This window comes from Littorina saxatilis, linkage group LG2 (genome assembly GCF_037325665.1).
Source record: "Littorina saxatilis isolate snail1 linkage group LG2, US_GU_Lsax_2.0, whole genome shotgun sequence".
NCBI classification, from domain to species: domain Eukaryota; kingdom Metazoa; phylum Mollusca; class Gastropoda; order Littorinimorpha; family Littorinidae; genus Littorina; species Littorina saxatilis.
In genome coordinates, this window is record NC_090246.1 from 41,274,166 (window position 1) to 41,294,363 (window position 20,198).

At 39.6% G+C, this 20,198-nt stretch overlaps 2 protein-coding genes across 2 annotated transcripts in view; both read right to left on the reverse strand.

Moving 5' to 3' along the window:
- LOC138953059 (uncharacterized) overlaps nt 1-1,473 on the reverse strand; it is a 17,557-nt gene extending 16,084 nt beyond the window's left edge. The window contains exons 1-2 of the mRNA XM_070324836.1: nt 1,443-1,473; nt 66-134 (exon numbers count right to left, since the gene is read on the reverse strand). Of these exons, the coding sequence (XP_070180937.1) occupies nt 66-134; nt 1,443-1,473 (100 nt within the window). The remainder of the gene's footprint in view (nt 1-65; nt 135-1,442) is intronic.
- On the reverse strand, nt 1,371-12,153 carry LOC138956221 (low-density lipoprotein receptor-like). Its single transcript, XM_070327635.1, has 4 exons — nt 11,964-12,153; nt 11,099-11,221; nt 9,292-9,417; nt 1,371-1,648 (listed from the first exon to the last, which is right to left on the reverse strand). Exons 1-4 carry the CDS (start codon nt 12,097-12,099, stop codon nt 1,518-1,520), a joined length of 516 nt encoding a protein of 171 aa, XP_070183736.1. The 5' UTR covers nt 12,100-12,153; the 3' UTR covers nt 1,371-1,517.
- Between the last annotated feature and the right edge of the window lie 8,045 nt (nt 12,154-20,198).

Here is a 20,198-nt window from a genome sequence, read left to right on the forward strand (position 1 = left end):
AAAGAAATAATACTTGATAAATAAGTTAGATAAAGAACAAATCAAAGAAAGCAAAAATGACTTACCGCATACATCTGAATCAGTTGGACGCCATTTTCCCGGTTGCAGGGTCACAGCAAAATCAAGCCGTATATCTTAGAAATTTTTAATCTTGCACCGAATGAGGACTCAAACAGATTTGTTTTGGATTAGTTCTTTAGATTGTAGGTTAAGAAGCTTAACCCTGATTTTTTTTAAAATATAACTCAATTGTTTTTGAGATTTGGAATAAAAAGGTGTGGGGTCCATAAATTCCCTTTTTTACATAATGTACATATTGACTACAAACTTCAATTTAAATTAAATCTCAAACGGCAGATATTTTTAATCCTAGTAAAGGGAGACAGTACACTTTATGATGTCTTGCTTATAGTAACGCAATGATTACCTCCCTTCTCCCTTCTCCCGCTTTCAAATTCGTATTTACCTTAGGTCCCCCGATCTCCGGTGGCCGTATGCTCAAAATGGTATAAAAAGGGGGGGTCCGGGCTCCCGATGGGGGACTTATACCCCCTGTAAGTATACTATATATATATATATGTGTGTGTCTGTCTGTGTGTCTGTGTGTGTGTCTGTGTGTGTTTAGAGCGATTCAGAGTAAACTGCTGGACCGATCTTAATGAAATTTTACATGAGAGTTTATGGGAATGATATCCCCAGACATTTTTTCTTTTTTTGGGGATAAATGTCCTTGATGACGTCATATCCGGCTTTTTGTAAAAGTTGAGGCGGCACTGTCACACCTTCATTTTTCAATGAAATTGATTGAAATTGTGGCCAAACAATCTTCGACAAAGGCCGGACTTTGGTATTGCATTTCAGCTTGGAGGCTTAAAAATTAATTGATGACTTTGGTCATTAAAAATCTGAAAATTGTAATTAAAAATATATTTTTATAAAACGATCCAAAAACAATTTCATCTTATTTTGTATCTTTTTCTGATTCCAAAAACATATAAATATGTTATATTCGGATTACAAATAAGCTCTGAAAATTAAAAATATAAAAATTATGATTAAAATTAATTTTTCGAAATCGATTTAAAAACAATGACATCTTATTAATTTTTCTTGTCGGTTCCTGATTCCAAAAAAATATAGGTATAATATGTTTGGATTAAAAACAAGCTCAGAAAGTTAAAAAGAATAGAGATAAAAAAAAAAAAACGTGCTATCCTTCTCAGCGCAACTACTACCCCGCTCTTCTGGATTGTCAATTTCACTGCCTTTGCCACGAGCGGTGGACTGACGATGCTACGAGTATACGGTCTTGCTGAAAAAAATGCAGTGCGTTCAGTTTCATTCTGTGAGTTCGACAGCTTGACTAAATGTTGTATTTTCGCCATACCCGACTTGTTTTATTTCCATATAAGGTAAAAGGTGATGCAAAACTTTGAAAATACAGGGGACTCCAAGCTCTAACTTTCTGAGCATGCGCTTTGGAAAACTAAAACATTGTGTAATTAACTGTCTTAGTTTCAGGATTTACAGTTCTCCGGAAGCTCATCCCATCCATTCTTGCAGTCGTCCTGGTTGTCACACATCCACTGTGTTTCTATGCACACGTTGTTGCTGCACTTCACTTCGCCTGCTGAGCACTGGAACAAGTCTGAAAAGCGGAGTCAAAACAGCATCGTTCACTGTTAGAAAATAACATTGAGGCGTCCATTCACACATACACGCACATACTCTGTCTGTCTGTCTGTCTCATTGTCTGTGTGTGCGTGTGTGTGTGTGTCTCTCTCTCTCTCTCTCTCTCTCTCTCTCTCTCTCTCTCTCTCTCTCTCTCTCTCTCTCTCTCTCTCTAAAAAGGATATAATGTCGTACGTCGAGATCCATCACCAACAAAAGAAACTGGTTTGCTTGTTTATATCCACGAGTCCTTAACGTTTCATAGACTTCATCACTTAGAGCAGCATTCGGTTGAAACAATATGGCTGGAATTAAAATTGCGTAAATCAGCGCCAGTCTTGACCGGTTTCTGCTACAGGAATCCAGCTGAACATGTTAACTGGTTTGATAATTTCGACAACATGATGGACGCTGTCAGCCTTGAATCCAGAGAAATTATACTTTTGGGCGATTTTAATCTTGATCTTCTCAAACCCAACAAGTGCTGGATGGAAAAGTTATCCTTTCATAATTTACAACAATTAGTAACGATTCCAACAAGAGTTACAGCTACCTCATCTACGCTTATAGACCATATATGTGTGTCAACCCAGGCTAACATTATTGAAACCTCAGTTCCAAGTATTGGTTGTAGTGATCACTTTCCAATATGCCTCACATGGTCGAAAAAAGGGGTTAGAATCCCCAAACGAAAGCATAAATTCATAACTTATAGGCTATTTTCAAAACTTGATAAAGAATCATTCCTTTCTGATTTAAGTTGTACAGATTTTTCAATAATTTATAATCATACTGACCCCGATGAAGCATTTGAATTATGGTACAACTTGTTTATAAAAGTATATGATAAACATGCACCATTCAGAACCTCTCGTGTGCAGCAACACCCAAAACCAAAATGGCTTACACACGACATTCAATGTGCGATTAATCACCGCGATTTTCTTAAACGTAATGGCAGAGAAGAAGAGTACAGAAAGCAGAGAAACGAAGTAACGTCCATGAAACGTGCTGCTCGCAAAAAATATTACCGTGAGCTCGCTGCATCAAATACGAAACAAAACTCAAAAGCCATCTGGAAAGTGATCAACCAGTTGACACGTAAAGAAACCGTAAAATCTTCTGTCATTGATGTACCTGCTGATGATCTTAACATTCATTTCACTTCTATTGTTGAAAAAATAATCACAAATGATAGATCAAAACAGAATAATCTGGACAAGTTGAAACAGTTTTCTGTTTCAAAAAATATTACACATAATTTAGACATCCCCCTGTTATCTGTGAGCGAAGTCTTCCATTATCTGATATGCTTAAAACAAACTGGTACTCATGGTCTAGATAATCTTGATGGGAAAATTTTGAAGTTGTCTGCCCCTTTTATTGCAGAATCTCTGACATACGTTTACAACTTGTGCCTGGACAAATCTGACTTTCCCGCCAAATTAAAGGAGGCAAAAGTAATCCCGCTATTCAAATCAGGTAATTCTTCTGACCCCGCCAATTACAGACCAATCTCGATTCTTCCTGTTTTATCCAAACCACTTGAAAAACACATATATACACACTTGGCCGCACATTTGAAGAAATACGACCTTATTCATTCAAATCAGTCAGGCTTCAGAGAAAATCATTCGTGCCACACAGCATTAATAAACCTTCTTGAAAACTTGCTTAACAACATTAATAATAATGAACTCTGTGGTGTCCTATTCGTCGATTTTGCAAAAGCATTCGACGTCATTAATCATGAGTTACTTTTAAGAAAATTAGCTGAGTATAGATTGTCACCCCAAACCCTATGCCTCCTCTCATCTTTCTTAGCCGGACGAGAGCAATCCGTCTGCGTGAATTCCACTATGTCAAGTAAAAGACCGGTGTTATATGGAGTCCCCCAGGGTTCTGTCCTTGGGCCACTTCTTTTCTCTCTGTATATTAACGATCTTCCTCTTAGTGTTAATGATGATTGTGAACTATTTGCTGATGATACGACCATACACACTTCTGATAAAAAATTAGACAAAGTTTATTTATCATTGCAGAACAGTGTAGATGATCTCATTAATTGGACAGAATATAACCACATGAGTCTTGGGGAAAAGACCAAATACATGTTGAATACAACAAGGCAAAAAAGACAAAACATCAAGAATAATCCTCATTCCTTATTAATTGGCAACGATGCAATAGCGGAAGTAGGAGATCACAAAGTATTGGGAGTAAATATCGATAATAATTTATCTTGGACCCATCATGTTAGATCGTTGTGTAAAACCATGTCGAGGAAAATATATTTGTTGAACAGAATAAAACACTTTCTTGGTCCACACTCAAGGTTATTATTTTATAATGCATACATACAAACCATCACGGATTATTGTTCGACCATCTGGGACTCAGCGAGTGCAAATATTTTAAAACCACTGTATAGTCTACACAGACGAGCACTAAAATCAGTTCTATTAAAACAATCCAGTCTTGTTTTCGACGATTATAAAAAACTTAAGATTTAATAATAATAATAATAAGAAGAAGAAGAACATTTATAAGTGTTAAGGAATTTAAATTTATCCAAGGCTGTGGGCCCTGACGGAATACATAATAAATTGCTTGTAGATGGATTACCTGTTATCGTTCCACCGCTTACAGTTCTCTTTAACAGATCCTTGTCTGAGGGTGTTTTTCCAGTTGTCTGGAAAACTGCTCACATTACGCCCATTTTTAAGAAAGGCGATAGGAGTGCTTGTTCCAACTACCGTCCAATCTCTTTGCTGAGTTGTATTGGGAAGGTGCTTGAAAAATGTATACAAATCCGTGTGTTTGGTTATTTGAAAAATTATGATTTGATTACACACTGCCAATCTGGTTTTATTGCTGGTGATTCGACTGTTTATCAACTATTGAGTATATATGATGATTTTTGTGTTGCACTTGATAAAAACATTATGTCACAGGCAATATTTTTTGATGTATCCAAAGCTTTTGATAAAGTCTGGCATCGCGGTCTGCTCCACAAGCTTGAGGCGATAGGTATAAGAGGTCCCTTGCTTGTTTGGTTTGAACATTACTTGAGCGATCGCAGACAAGCAGTAGTATTGAAAGGAACCAAATCAAGTTATGCTACCCCTTCTGCTGGTGTCCCTCAGGGTTCTGTCTTAGGACCTCTTTTATTTCTCATTTATATTAACGATATTGGTGTTGGTCTTGAATCAGTGTTGAAACTCTTTGCAGACGATACGAGTATGTACTTAAGTTTAGATAACGATGATGTACGAGCAGAGATTTTGAATTCTGATTTGGATAAAATTCGCACATGGGCTTCTAAATGGAAAGTCACTTTTAATTGTCAAAAGACAGAATTGTTGGACATTTGTAGGCAACAAAATGTTTTACTTCCACCATTGTATTTCGAAGATGCACACTTAGTTGATGTTGAAAATCACAAGCACCTTGGCGTCATTCTACAAGGTAATTGTAAATGGGATTCCCACATAAAAAGTCTAATTGCTAAATGTAGAAAGTCAATTGCGTGTTTTGGTTTATTCAAGCATCGTTTAAACAGGAAATCACTTGAAGTTATATATAAATCCTTTATGTTACCATTGTTTGATTATGCGGACGTTATCTGGGATAACTGTACACAGTGTTTGGCAGACGAGTTGGAGACATTGCATCTCGATGCAATCCGAATCATTGTAGGTGCAGTACGTGGCACAAGCCACCAAAAACTGTATAACGAATCGGGTTTTGTGCCCCTGAAAGAAAGGCGACGTCGTCATAAACTTTTGCTGTATTATAAAATTGTAAATCGTTTAACCCCAGAATATTTATATTCCAAACTGCCGGTCCTGGTTTCCGATGTAAATCCTTACCACAGACGACGCCCTCTTGAACGTAAGTTTCCATTGTGCAGAAGTGAGTTATATAAATCTTCATTTTTTCCTTCAACGACAGCTTTGTGGAATAATCTTCCAGAAAATATACAACAAACGCAGTCAGTTGGTGAATTTAAAAGGTATTTGACCGATGGAGATGTTGTTGTTCCACCGTATTATTATCTAGGCAACCGCCAGGGACAGGTACTTCACAGCAGGTTGAGACTAAACATGAGCGATTTGCAACAAGACTTAGTTAACCGACACCTCTCTGATAATTTAGAATGTACGTGTGGAGCATGCCCGGAAGATTCTGAACATTTCTTATTACACTGTCCAAAATTTAAAGAACATAGAACCATTTTATTCAATAGTCTGCCAACACACGTTCTGGACTGCAAAACACTCTTGTTTGGAAATACTGATTTAACTATATCTTTGAACACGAAAATATTCTCTGTTGTACAAGACTATGTTATGTTAACTAATCGCTTCGGCTGATATTATATTAACTGTGCAATTGATGTAGCCAGGCATTCTCTCCCTCCCTCTCTCTCTCTCCCTCTCCCTCTCTCTCTCTCTCTCTCTCTCTCTCTCTCTCTCTCTCTCTCTCTCTCTCTCTTTCTCTCTCTCTCTCTCTCTTTACCCTATTTGTATAAAATATAATTAAAGATTATCAAGATAAGTGTTGAAGCTATCACTTGTTCGCCATGTTTTGCTATCTGAATGTGTATTGATTATAAGTTCAAGAACGTGTCCATAAGCAATCTGCTTGTTAACGTTCTCAATGTTGTTATTGTTTGAAACGTGTGTATGTGAATTTGAATAAACACGCTTAAACCAAGAACATTTATATAGCGCTAAATCAAAAACTTTCGTTAAAAAGGCTTGCTCTAAGCGCTTGACATCTAAACTAAAACGTCATTCACACTCTTTACAATGATGTACAAGAACTTCATGTCACACTCTTTCATTCAGTATAGCACCATTCACACAGTTGTTATTCTGTACAAGACAATAAGTTAGTCTAACATTTAGAATGTTCATAAGATGAAAACAAGAGAAAACCAGACTGATTAAAACAACTGCTTAGTGCTAACAAAGCATGAATCTTAATGATAACGTAATACATGTTTAACTGTTAAGACCATAAAAAAAAGATTTTGCCCTTAAAAGAAAGATTTAAATCAAATAAAGGCGTGCTCCTTCACAAAATCCTTTCCGGCCATGCACCGAGTGCTTTCATTACAAAATTTAAAGCCAAACCAAGCCGAAAATTCAACGTCCCCATTCCGCGGATAGATCTCTTTAAATCAAATTTAGCTTATTCTGGCAGCGTTTTGTGGAATTCTCTCCCGGAATCAGTTCCAACAAGTCTCAATACTTTCAAAAAACACCTCTCATTACATTTAATGTCAAATTACGAAAAGTCACAGTGATGGAAGACTTCGTTCTGATTATTTTCATATTGATCATATCTGTCCATAAAGCATCAGTGTTTCATAACGCAAGAATGTATGTATAGCCTACAACGTGTATGTGAATAGTTTTTCTGCCTTTTTTACATTTAGTCAAGTTTTCACTAAATGTTTTAACGTAGAGGGGGGGAATCGAGACGAGGGTCGTGGTGTATGTGCGTGTGTGTGTGTGTGTATCTGTCTGTGTGTGTGTGTGTGTGTGTGTAGAGCGATTCAGACTAAACTACTGGACCGATCTTTATGAAATTTGACATGAGAGTTCCTGGGTATGAAATCCCCGAATGTTTTTTTCATTTTTTTGATAAATGTCTTTGATGACGTCATATCCGGCTTTTCGTGAAAGTTGAGGCGGCACTGTCACGCCCTCATTTTTCAACCAAATTGGTTGACATTTTGGTCGGGTAATGTTCGACGAAGCCCGGACTTCGGTATTGCATTTCAGCGTGGTGGCTTAAAAATTAATTAATGACTTTGGTCATTAAAAATCTGAAAATTGTAAAAAAAATATGTTTTTTATAAAACGATCCAAATTTACATTCATCTTATTTTCCATCATTTGCTGATTCCAAAAACATATAAATATGTTATATTCGGATTAAAAACAAGCTCTGAAAATTAAATATATAAAAATTATTATCAAAATTAAATTTTCCAAATCAATTTAAAAACACTTTCATCTTATTCCTTATCGGTTCCTGATTCCAAAAACATATAGATATGATATGTTTGGATTAAAAACACGCTCAGAAAGTTAAAACGAAGAGAGGTACAGAAAAGCGTGCTATCCTTCCCAGCGCAACTACTACCCCGCTCTTCTTGTCAATTTCACTGCCTATGCCGTGAGCGGTGGACTGACGATGCTACGAGTATACGGTCTTGCTGCGTTGCATTGCGTTCAGTTTCATTCTGTGAGTTCGACAGCTACTTGACTAAATGTTGTATTTTCGCCTTACGCGACTTGTTTATTTTTATTTTTATTTTAAGATTAGAATAGTCCCTCTCTGGGCGAGGGCTGGTTGAAAAGAAGCTCGTTTATATTGCTTATGCCACAACCCTCGTAAAATAACATTTGATTTGATTTGATTTGATTTGATTTGATCTCTCTCTCTCTCTCTCTCTCTCTCTCTCTCTCTCTCTCTCTCTCTCTCTCTCTCTCTCTCTCTCTCTCTCTCTCTCTTTTGTAGTTAAACTCCGCTGTACAAAAGAACCACACAATTTTTCTGAGGAGCATCCCGGGTTGCACGAGGACAAATAAGTTGTAATATGTTACTGGTTGAGTTAATCATTGAAGCATGGGGTCGAAAAAGGATTCCGACCTGCATGAATATTCAAAGCAAAATGACAGATACTTCAAAAATACTTATAACGCTGGAGTATTATTTTATTGCTCTCGATCAGGGCTATTGTGAGTGCATATGAAAAACCTTCAAGATATTTTACGAACTTGCCACGACATGAACAGGTGAAATTGAGCACACAGTCATCATATCTGAAGACTTTGACACCTGCAAAAATACATTGAGCTCTGCCAGGCAATATCCTTTGCCCGAGACATTAAACCAACCTCCAATCAAATTTATACAAATGGACAATTTGTAATTTCACGCCCCGAGTGTTCTTTGAGGGCCAGCATTTCCGCCGGAATGAACATCGCTTTCCGCCTGTCCACGCTTGCTTGCTTTCAATTTGCAAGAAGAAGAAAAAATTTAAATTATGGGGAACTGGTGATGAATAATGGACTGGTACAAATCTACGTGCCCTTAGTATTCCGGTGCCGGTAGCACTTTCGAGAAGGTAGCGTAATTCCATTGCACCAGTCAATCTGCATTTTAATGAAAAAGTTTATAACATTATTCTTTGTCGACAAAAATTGTCCGACAACATTTAGAAAATAATTTGAATGGCATCAAAACTTTGAAGATACAACACTATTTTAGGATAGAGTTAAATTTAAACAGCTACGACAGTCTGTTATGACTTTTGAACGCTTATTACGTAAATGATAGATGGTGGTTGTTTATCTTCAAACAGAATTTAACAGCTGTAGATCTATTGTGGGAACATACCTGTCAATCACCAGGGCCGGACCAAGTTCGTTTCAGGGGGGGGGGGGGGGGGGGGGGTTCCAACTGAAGGCAGGGGTCCAAAGTCCGCATTTTTTTTCTCTAAGAGGTACATTGGATGGCCAGGGGGGGGGGGGGGTTCCGGAACCCCAGGAACCCCCCCCCCCCCCCCAGATCCGGCCCTGATCACATAAAGCTACTCACCGCAGCCCGCCTCGTCGTCTCCGCCCAGACAGTCCCTGTCCCCGTCACAGCGGTATTCCAGCGGTACACAATTCCCTGTTCCCTTACACAGAATTTCGTGTGGTCCCGTACACTCGTTCGGTGGGGCTGGTGATAGTGTAAGTCATTGTGTGAAAAATCATCAAGTAACAAGATGATAAGCAGCATCTTTGCCTTCGAGGGCTTTGAATCATGAGCAAGTGAGGCAGACTGAGCGGTAACGTGAAAAATCATTAAGTAACAAGATGATAGACAGCGTATTCGCCTTCGTGGGCTCTGAATTATGAGTAAGTGAGGCTGATGGGGGTCTATGTCGACCATATGAGTGGGATTCCCTGTGGGTGGAGTATCTGTAGGTGGATTCCCTGTGTACAGGAAATACCACAGGGTGGAGTTCCTGTAGAGTTTCGCTGATCTCGCTGAAAGTCACGTGATGCTCAGCGACATCGGTAGAATTTGATGTTTTTTGATCTTTTTTAATAATTCTTAGAAATTCGAGTATGGTTTGCAAGTTTTATTGAAAAAACTCCACCCAGTGGGATTCCCTGTATACAGAGAATCCCCTACAGGAACTCCACCTACAGGGAATCCCACTCTTTTGGTCGACATAGACCCCTTCGGCGCAAGTGAGGCAGACTGAAAGGTGTAAGGAACAAAGGGATGAAGCGCTGGAGAATAGGAAACATGTGAAGGAACGAACGACATCCACCTGCGTGCGACGATCATCCCTTTTTGAGGATGAACTTCGGTTGTTAATTTTAATGCTTATTATCTCAGATGCCAGGAGTCTGGTTCCGCGTAACTCTCATTTACTAGGGCTGTTGTTGACTTTTACGCTTACGTTCTTTTGGTTCTTTCGTTTCAAGAGCTTTGGTTGCCAGTGGCAGTGATAGCGTAATAGGTTTTTGAGCAGCAGAAGGTTTGAGGAGTTATACCTTTGAGAACGTTGCTGAAGTCGTAATGAGGTGTCATGAGAAAGTTGGCTTACTTCAGTGAACGTACATGCATTTTGTATTTTGTTTTACATAGTCGCATCCTCATCATAGCTATCTTCGTTTAACAATGTCGGCTTAATAGGCTATCGATCACGAATAGGAATCTGAACGGCGCCAGCTATTCATATCGAAAAGCATTTGCCGAGGTGACTTTTCCGGTGTAACACGAGAAAATTACTCCCACAAGATTTTTACTCCGGAGTAAACATTTCGTACGAAAAAGTTACTCCCTTTACGAAAAAAGCACTCCCCCATTACACGAGAAAATTACTCCCCAAGACAGGTGAGTTCCGAGTAAACATTTCGTACAGAAATGTTACTCCCCTGACGAATAATTAATAACGAATAAATAACTTCACCCCAAGACAAGCAATTCAACTTCCCATGCCAGGTGTACGAAAGTTTTACTCCCTTGTCCCCTGTTAGTCTTGGTGGTGGAAGGGGTGGAAGGAGGGTAGCGCGACATTCGTGTGAGCGAGATCACTTATTGGCATTATCCCTTCGCCCGCATCCCATTTTTGCGTACGAGATTTTTACTGGAAGTAAAAAAAATGGGGAGTACAAATTTCGTGGAGTGAGTAATTTGTTCGTGCCTTGGGGAGTTCTTTTCTCGTACGAAAAGTGTACTCGGAGTAAGAATTTCGTACGAAATATTTACTCCGGAGTAAATTTTTCGTGGAGTAAACATTTCGTGTTACACCGGCAATCTTCTTTCAATGTTTTGTCACTGTTGCCAAGTCATTTCTCGAAGCCTTCATCCGGTTCAGCAAGAAATGTTATCAGTTATTACTTACGACACTGTGGCAGAGTTTCATCGCTGTTATCCTCGCAGTCAGACTGCGAGTCACACGTCCACTCCTCCTGGACACAGTCAATGGCGCCACTGTGGCACTGGAACTCCCCCTGTCTGCAGCCACCTGCACGTGCACATGGGAGGTACAGTAGGAGGCACAAGAAACGGGCCACAATCACTGTTGCAAGTGATGTTTTTCGTCGTTTGCAAAATGTTGTGAAATACGAACCAGATAACAGGATAATTAAGGTACGTCAAAAAACGTTTGCCTGAAATCACGACACACTTTACCCCTACTCATTTTACACAATTTATGAAAAGGTAGAAAGAGGCAACGATTAAAAACAACGTACTTGTCGTACAGCTTGTTTTTCTATTTGGCATACCCTAATTTATCTCGTTCATATTTTACAAGAGTTTGAAAACGAAAAAAAAAATCACTTGCAACAGTGGGCGCGACCTAGCGTGTGTTTTTGTTGCCTACAACTTTACACCTTAAACGCGATCTGTACAGGTTTATATGATTACTTGGGATAAGATCATCCTTCCAACAAAGTACAATCGAGGGGTTTTTTTAAAATAATTTTGTCACTGGCAACTGTGTTGAGCTGCGAAATTAAATCAGCTAAAACAAAAAGAGAAACATTCTCACCCGCACATGAAGCAAAAGTAAACACACTGTTGATTTTTCCTATGTCCGTCATAATTAACATGATGATTTTCACGGGAACAAAAACACGTGATCTTTTTCATCTAGCTCTGCTATATTTTACAATATAAACCTAGCAAAACTGTTCGTGATCGACGTTATATTGATGCATTCTCAAATCAGTTCCATGTCAAACGACTAATCGACTATGACTTACCTGTTTCCTGCCGTTTTAGAACATGACTGTGTTTGGTATTTTTCTTTGGATCAGCGCCGGAGAGAAAAACAACGCAAATCAAAACCACAACAAACACTCGCATCATTTTTTGAGTAAGGCACAAATCCTCAGCCATTACCTTGTCTGAGATTACTAATCTTTGTGCTTCTTTCGTGTGTGTGTGTGTGTGTGTGTGTGTGTGTGTGTGTGTGTGTGTGTGTGTGTGTGTGTGTGTGTGTGTGTGTGTGTGTGTGTGTGTGTCTGTTTCACCAAATAACATCTGATCTACTTTTATACTGTAATCTCTTGCTCCAGATATTGTTTTCTTTAAATCTAAAAAAAATGGTCGATTTGTCATTGTGTAACTTATTTGGGCGCACTTTTGTTTGTCAATCGTTTAGAAATATGTTTAAAAAGTGTAGCATAATTATGTGAACGTAACCACCTGTCCTAAATTTGTGTATGATAAGATCTTTGGTGCCCGTGAGTCTACTTTGACCTTCAGAACAGTAGAAAATAAGAGAGCTCATATGAAAAGAAAAGCAACGAAAACTGTATTATTCCCGTCCTGATGTGTGGGGTTTTTTTTTCAATACTTGATACAGTCGTATAGTGCCATATGGTTTTAACTGTCTGTGTCAGTCCATCGGTGAGAACTGTTTAACGCATCGACAAACGCATTTCTTTGTCTTCGTCTTGTTCTTCTTGCTATTTGTATAAAATTTCTTAATGTTCTTCTTTGTGCGTAAATGGAGTGTGGCTCGAGCAGAGGGAGGTTGGTAGGCGGGAGGGTTGAGGGGGGGGGGGGTGGGGGTGGTAGGGGTTATTGTGTTAGATGAACCAGATTAAAGGGTACACGCAGCACCCACAGTTCACACAACGGCAACGACCAGTTTACCATCCCACGTGGTATAGTGGGACCCTCTTCTCACACACACACACACACACACAAACACACACACACACACACGCCCGCACGTACACACACACACACACACACACACACACACACACACACACACACACACACACACACACAAAGACTGGTCTGTCGTCATCCTCGTCGTTGCGATTCATTCAAAGATGCAAAGATTTTCGTTGTTGATACAAAGGGACTTGACGCTCACTTTCTGCACGCTGAGAACGCCACTTCCTACAGTGACGCTGAGAACGTTCAAAAATACCATCAAAATATTAATTCTGCCCTACAGCGTTTTAGTTGGTCCATGATGGGTCCAACCATTTGTTTTCCTAATTTATGTCAAGCCTCTGATGCCAAGAAATTGAGTGAAGCCGACCCGCTTTGAATTTTCAACTGTAATATGACTAAGGAGTTACGCCCCTTATCCGTTCGTTATCAAAGCCTTGTGTAGGGAACGTCATGGCTTTGAGTTCAAAGTGGCGCTTATGTGTGTTCGTTCGTATGTATGTCTTTGTGTGTCTGACCTACCTACTTGACGTATAGTTTCAATATATTTAAATTAAGCTTACATTTACCACAGTCAAAGTACAATTTAGTTTCTTTTTCCTACCGTTTAGTGCAGTACTTTTATACGTATGTACTGTTTGTTTTTATTGATGCTCAAGCAGAAGAGTGCACTTTTCCGTAAACTTACTAAATGAACAGTGAAAGTGATTCGCATTCAATGATCTTTCTAGCTGTCTGCAAAGACTTTGGCACGAAGAAAACGTTAAATGATGGTTAAAAATTCAGTTTGAGTCAGTGAATATGGACAAATACAAATCCTGGTCGGATGGCTCAGAGTAAAAATCAAAACTCTCATTCCTTTACTCCGAATATAATTATGCTGAATGCTTCTTTTGTGCTCATTCTTTCTTTCTTTCTTCCTTTTTATCTGTCTTCTCTTTTTACATTTAGTCAAGTTTTGACTAAATGTTTTAACATAGAGGAGGAATCGAGATGAGGGTAGTGGTGTGTGTGTGTGTGTGTGTGTGTGTGTGTAAAGTCATTCCGAGAAAACTACTGGACCGATCTTCATGAAACTTCACATGAGAGTTCCTGAGTATATTAATATCCCCAGACGTGTTTTTGGCTCACGTAAGTGTAGCCTATGCGATGCTAACTTTTGTCTGTCTGTGCGTGCGTGCGTGCGTGCGTGCGTATGTATGTATGTATGTATGTATGTCTGTGGTAGAAACTTTAACATTTGAAGACGTCACAACATTTGAAGACGTCACATTATGACGTAAGAGGGTTAGACGTCACGCGAAGGAATTACTGAAAGTCTCGGTCATTGTTATTTTGCCGAGCGGGCCGAGACTAGTTTTTTCTTCGAAATCGGCCATTCAGATCTAGATCTACTGTCTCGCTTTCTTGCACAGTGTCACCTATGCCGCTTACTGTGTGTGTGTGTGTGTGTGTGTGTGTGTGTGTGTGTGTATGTGTGACGAAGTGATTGAGTTTGTGTTACTGTTTGTCGATTTCTTTCGTGAGCCTTGAAGGCTTCGCCTCTTGTTCTTTTTTTGTTTGTTGATAAAATGTCTTTGATGACGTCATATCCGGCTTTTTTGTGAAACAGAAACAGATTTAAAATTGATTGCATTGTATTCCTTGTCTTCTCCTATATTCAAAAATATATAGATATGTCATGTTTGCTCTAAAAATGTGCTCAGAATGAAAGAAAATAGGTTCAGTAAGTACTACGGACGCGTGGTTAGCGGCCGAGACTATCTGAATGTAGTCTCGGCGATGATTGGTTTGTAGTGTTGATCTTCACTAAATGTTTTTATATCGCTTCACGCGACTTGTTTAGTTCTCTTGCTACTAACCCCCCGCGGGTGAGGGGGAGTCCCATATTGGTTGGGACGAGAAAGAATTTACCCGATGCTACCCAGCATGTCGTGGGAGGCGACTAACGGTTCTGTTTCTCCTTTTGCCCTTGTTAAGTGTTTCTTGTATAGAATATGGTCAATGTTTGTAAAGATTTTAGTCAAGCAGTATGTAAGAGATGTTAAGTCCTTTGTACTGGAAACTTGCATTCTCCAAGTAAGGTCATATATTGTACTACGTTGCAAGCCCCTGGAGCAATTTTTTGATTGGTGCTTTTGTGAACAAGAAACAATTAACAAGTGGCTCTATCCCATCTCCCCCCTTTCCCCTATCCCATCTCCCCCCTTTCCCCGTCGCGATATAACCTTGAATGGTTGAAAACGACGTTAAACACCAAATAAAGAAAGAAAGAAAAGAAAGACTTCTGTTTCTGCATTATGGAGAGCAAGAACGAGAAGAAGAAAAAAGTATGTTCTTGTTTTGTCCATCAGCCCCCGCATCGGCAGTACACACTCAAGCCATCTCTGACTGAGTCGACTGGGCCAATCACAACAGAAAGGGATTCATTCAGACCCGAAGATCTGTTGGCCACCATTAGCACGGACAATTGATTGGTCATCCTTCACACTTATGGCGGCGCTGTCCTGCGGCATGTTTGTCCAGCGTGGCCAAAGCTCCTGAGGTCAAAAAGCCAGACAAACGCCGTCAGTGCGCAAAACCGGAAGCGATGACGGAAGTGCGCGCTGGTGGACGATGGGAAAAACTGCGCTGGACTGATGAGACAAGGCTCATGAGCCCCAATGAAACTAATGAAGCTCGTTTTGATCGAGATCAGGCGTGTTCAGTTGTGCGTGTGCGGTCAGGTTGGGGCCGGACACGACAGATGGGCGGGTGAGGGAGGGCCGGGGTGGAGGGTGGCGACAATGGACAGTAAGGTCCGGAAGTACGCGGATGACACATACGGGCGGCTGGATGGTCAACGGCTGAGTCGGCTGAGAAGTCACTGCTTTTGGAGCGAAATGAAGTCTGTGCGGGCTAACAGTTTTCAGTGTCTGTTTTTATTATTTGTTTGTTTGTTTGTTTGTTCGTTCATGGGCTGAAACTCCCACGGCTTTTACGTGTATGACCGTTTTTACCCCGCCATTTAGGCAGCCATACGCCGCTTTCGGAGGAAGCATGCTGGGTATTTTCGTGTTTCTATAACCCACCGAACTCTGACATGGATTACAGGATCTTTTTCGTGCGCACTTGGTCTTGTGCTTGCGTGTATACACACGGGGGTGTTCGGACACCGAGGAGAGTCTGCACACAAAGTTGACTCTGAGAAATAAATCTCTCGCCGAACGTGGGGACGAACTCACGCTGACAGCGGCCAACTGGATACAAATCCAGCGCGCTACCGACTGAGCTACATCCCCGCCCATTATTTGTTTGATTCCATGGTTGATTCAGCGAATCGTAGTTTTGTTCATTGAGCATGCTATTGTCTGGTTATGTGGAGAGAATTAACAGTGATACTATGAGTTATTATGGGGGCCAGGAGGCCCCCATTTATACGGATAGTTTCGAGGTTGACCATGGGCAGCGCCATTTTGTTGTGAAATACGTCATCAGTTTGTGTACACAGGAAGTTGTGACATCCGTCACCCTATGGGAGGGGTGAAGGCAACCTTGTTCATCAGTAGAAAGTTGTGAAATCCGTCACCCTATGGGAGGGGTGAAGGCAAAATTGGTCATCACTGAGTTTGTGTAACACAGGAAGTTGTGAAATACGTCACCCTATGGGAGGGGTGACGGCAAAATTGTTCAACAAAAACATCATAGGCCGAACTGTGCAGGGTTAACCGCAACAAACTCAAACCATTCATTCCACTCTGCATTTGAGTGACTTATAAACCAACATTTTTATGTCTTATTTTCAGCACAGGTGTAGGAAAAATCATGAACCAAAATGTTATTTATGTTGTAATTTAACATTTGTTTTACAAATGTAACCATGGTCTTTCAAACATACAGTGACATTAAACATTGTTATGTTAAAAAAAAAAAGAAGAAAAAGAAAAGCTTTTGTGCACAAATCAGAAAATACATTGTACATTTTACCTACAGGCCAAACAAGAGATCCAAGCAAGTTGCACTGATCTAAAAATATATTTGTCAAAAAGAGGCGCTTGCATTTGGATGTGTCCAATGATAGTAGGTTTGGTTGTGATCAATCAGAATAATGTAGGAATACAAATGTATGACAGTTTGGTATGATGACATGTAATTCACATATGCTGAAATATAAAATTATACATCATATAATATTAATATGGCTGTTGCCATGACCATGAACCCCAAGAAAGGTTTAATGTTATGTAAATCAAAATACCAAAATCAAGCACCTATTAATCTGGTCTACGGCGCGGGAAGATTAAGGCCTTCGTAAACGTTCAACGTTGGCCAATAATGACTGATTTTAACAATGTTGTGTCGTTTTGTATTATGTTGTATTTTGTTGATCAATTGATAAATATGTCTTCCCAACATATTACAAATCAAACAGAAATAAAGTCTTAGAGAACTACAATAATTATTGTTGCCGTCAAAACCTTGCAAGGCCTCAACCGTTCTCACGAGATCAGTTACATTTTCTCTCTCTCTCTCTCTCTTTCTCTCTCTCTCTCTCTCTCTCTCTCTCTCTCTCTCTCTCTCTCTCTCTGTGTATGTATGTCTTTGTCTGTGTCTCCCTCTGAGTCTCTCCGCTTCTGTCTTTCTATGTCTGTCTCTGTCTATGTGTGTGTGTGTGTGTGTGACAGTGTGTGTGTGTGTGTGTGTCTCTCTCTCTCTCTCTCTCTCTCTCTCTCTCTCTCTCGCTTTCTCTCTCTCTCTCATCTGACTCTTGGCACACAGGTCAACGCAGAGGTTAACTTGAGTGCACGTGTACCTGTTGGGCGCAAAGTAAGAATCCGGGGCAGAGTTGGAATAATCGGTATTTCCCAAAACCTCATTTGATTTCCAACAAAGCGCCGCATTTCCGGAAACGAGCTGCCTCGTTCTAGAAATGGCAACCCTTCGACTGGCAAAAAAAAGTATACCCTTTTCACAGGTCATGAATAAGGTATATGAAAAAGCAAGGTCTTATACAGGGGAAGTCTTGAATTGGGGGTGTGGGGGTACACTGTGTAACAATTATCTCAGTGACACTCAGCGCATGCAGCTAGCTTGTTGCTGCTGTCTCGATCTATTTTGAACACAATGAATTTTTTTTCTCAGAGTAGAGTGTTAGTTTGTTACAACAGGCTGAAATCATCTTTAATTTGAATCAACATTTTGCAACAATCAATCACCTCAATATAGCGCACAGACTTGCACATTACGTTTCAAGAGCCTAGATTACCATACTGTACATGCAGTGACAAGAGCCTACTCAATAAAGGGACGTAATGCTGTCTCTGCAGCCCAGAGAGACTGTGAGTTTAATATATAATCAGTTAAGACTGGGTAAAAAAAATATTACAATCGATAGTTACCAGTGAAACTGAAGTTATATCGGAACACTCTTGTTGTGTTTTTGTTGTTGTAAAATGTAAGATCTGAAACGTTAAAAATTACGTAAAATTGGTGCGCTTTGGTCGAGTGGGATGGGTCGTTGAACTGTGTTGTTACAACCCGCCGAAGTTATCAAAAGTGTTTTTGCTTTTTGTAATTCGGTTGGTTTGGTGCGTTATACAATGCATCTGCTTTTTCAAGACTAAGCATTGATCTCATAGGCCATCATGACTTGTATCATTTTACATCGCATTCTAAGAAAGAGCAGAATTCTCACTATGCGCGCGATACATTTCTAGAATCGCGTAGCGCAAAGTTGGAATTCCTACAATGGCGGCCATTGTTAGAATTCCAACAAAGCGCAGGTCATTTCCGGAAAAGCGCCGATGACGAGATGGGTCGCAACATACCTAGGAGGGGGGTGATTTCTTGAATTAGCTGAGGGCGGAAGGAAATCGCTCACCTTCCACGTCCAAAACGTAGTGATATTGACACGCCAGATTAGTGCGGTGGCGTATTGTGCTAAGCAGGAAAGCGCGCTTTTCTGCCGGTATTCTTGTTAACTTCGCAATTTCCGGGAAACATCCACTTTCACTTTGAGACTGTTCTGTTTACATTCGACACTATCAAAACCACTTTGCAATACTGAAATAATTTTTTCTGTGTTCGAAAGCTACAGCCAATCCTTATTATGTCCCCTTAGGTACAGTTTTATAACATTATTGGCACATGTAAACAATAAGAATTAATTAATGAACGCTACGAAAAGGGCAGCCTTTAACCTCCCTGTTGTCACTCAGCATTTTTTTTTTATTCTCATCCACACTTTCAGCACTTCCCCCACCCGCCCTCCCTATCTCAGATGCAATTTGTAAATCACGTTTTCAGCCTTCAATCCACTATTTAACATAGTAAGTCAAGCTTTTCAAATCAAATTAATAATTGCTTTGATGTTTTGCTGATGTTCATCAATTTATTATTTAATAAAGATCTCATGGTTCAAAATTTCATATGTTTTTTCAAAAACGTGCGTGTGTTCCATTTCAAACTAACCTCACTGATGTGAACTCCATTATTACTGTCACATCTGTTTTACAAATTACACCCATAATCCAAACCAACGCGCAAACACACACACACACCACAACTACACACATATGAACTCGTTACCATTAGCCAACGCTCGTCACAACACTGTCAGTCTCAAGTCTAAATAATAATAGTATAAATCATAACTAATTTTCTTCACACCATCATAGACATAATGTTGCTTCACATATTCTTTGTACAATCGTTAGTTTTCACAATAAATATTGCATTACTGTAAGTGTCTTCTTTTTCTTTAACAATGTCTTTCCAAAAACAAAACTCAATAGTGGGGCTCCTATGTTGCAAAATCATTCAAATCATGCAACAAACACCAAATTAAGCAAATATGAAGAGTTTTATGTGCTTAACAAAACCTGATACAGAGCCATCGCGAAAAATAAAAAATGGGTAGTTTTTAAACAATTTTTCAAAATGGCCGCCAGTGTAAACGGTTGGGTATGTTAGGCATATTTCACTTCATGTGATTAACAGCAAATTTGGCGTAAATGGACATTTACTTTTGCTTAACAAAACCTGATACAGAGCCACCGTGAAAAAATTAAGAAATCAGTAGTTTTTTTACAATTTTCAAAATGGCCGCCAATAAAAGGGTATTTAGGCATTTTTGATGCTACAAGACATTCTCTTGCAATAGAAACTAACACAAACACATTTTTAAACAAAACAATACATGTATTGTTGGTGCAGAGAATGATTGGACGGTGTGGGTGGCAGGGCTGAAGAATTTGTGGATTACCTAAACTGTGCAAAAATAAATATATTGCACCAATTTTCATACCAAAACGAAAACATTCATTCCT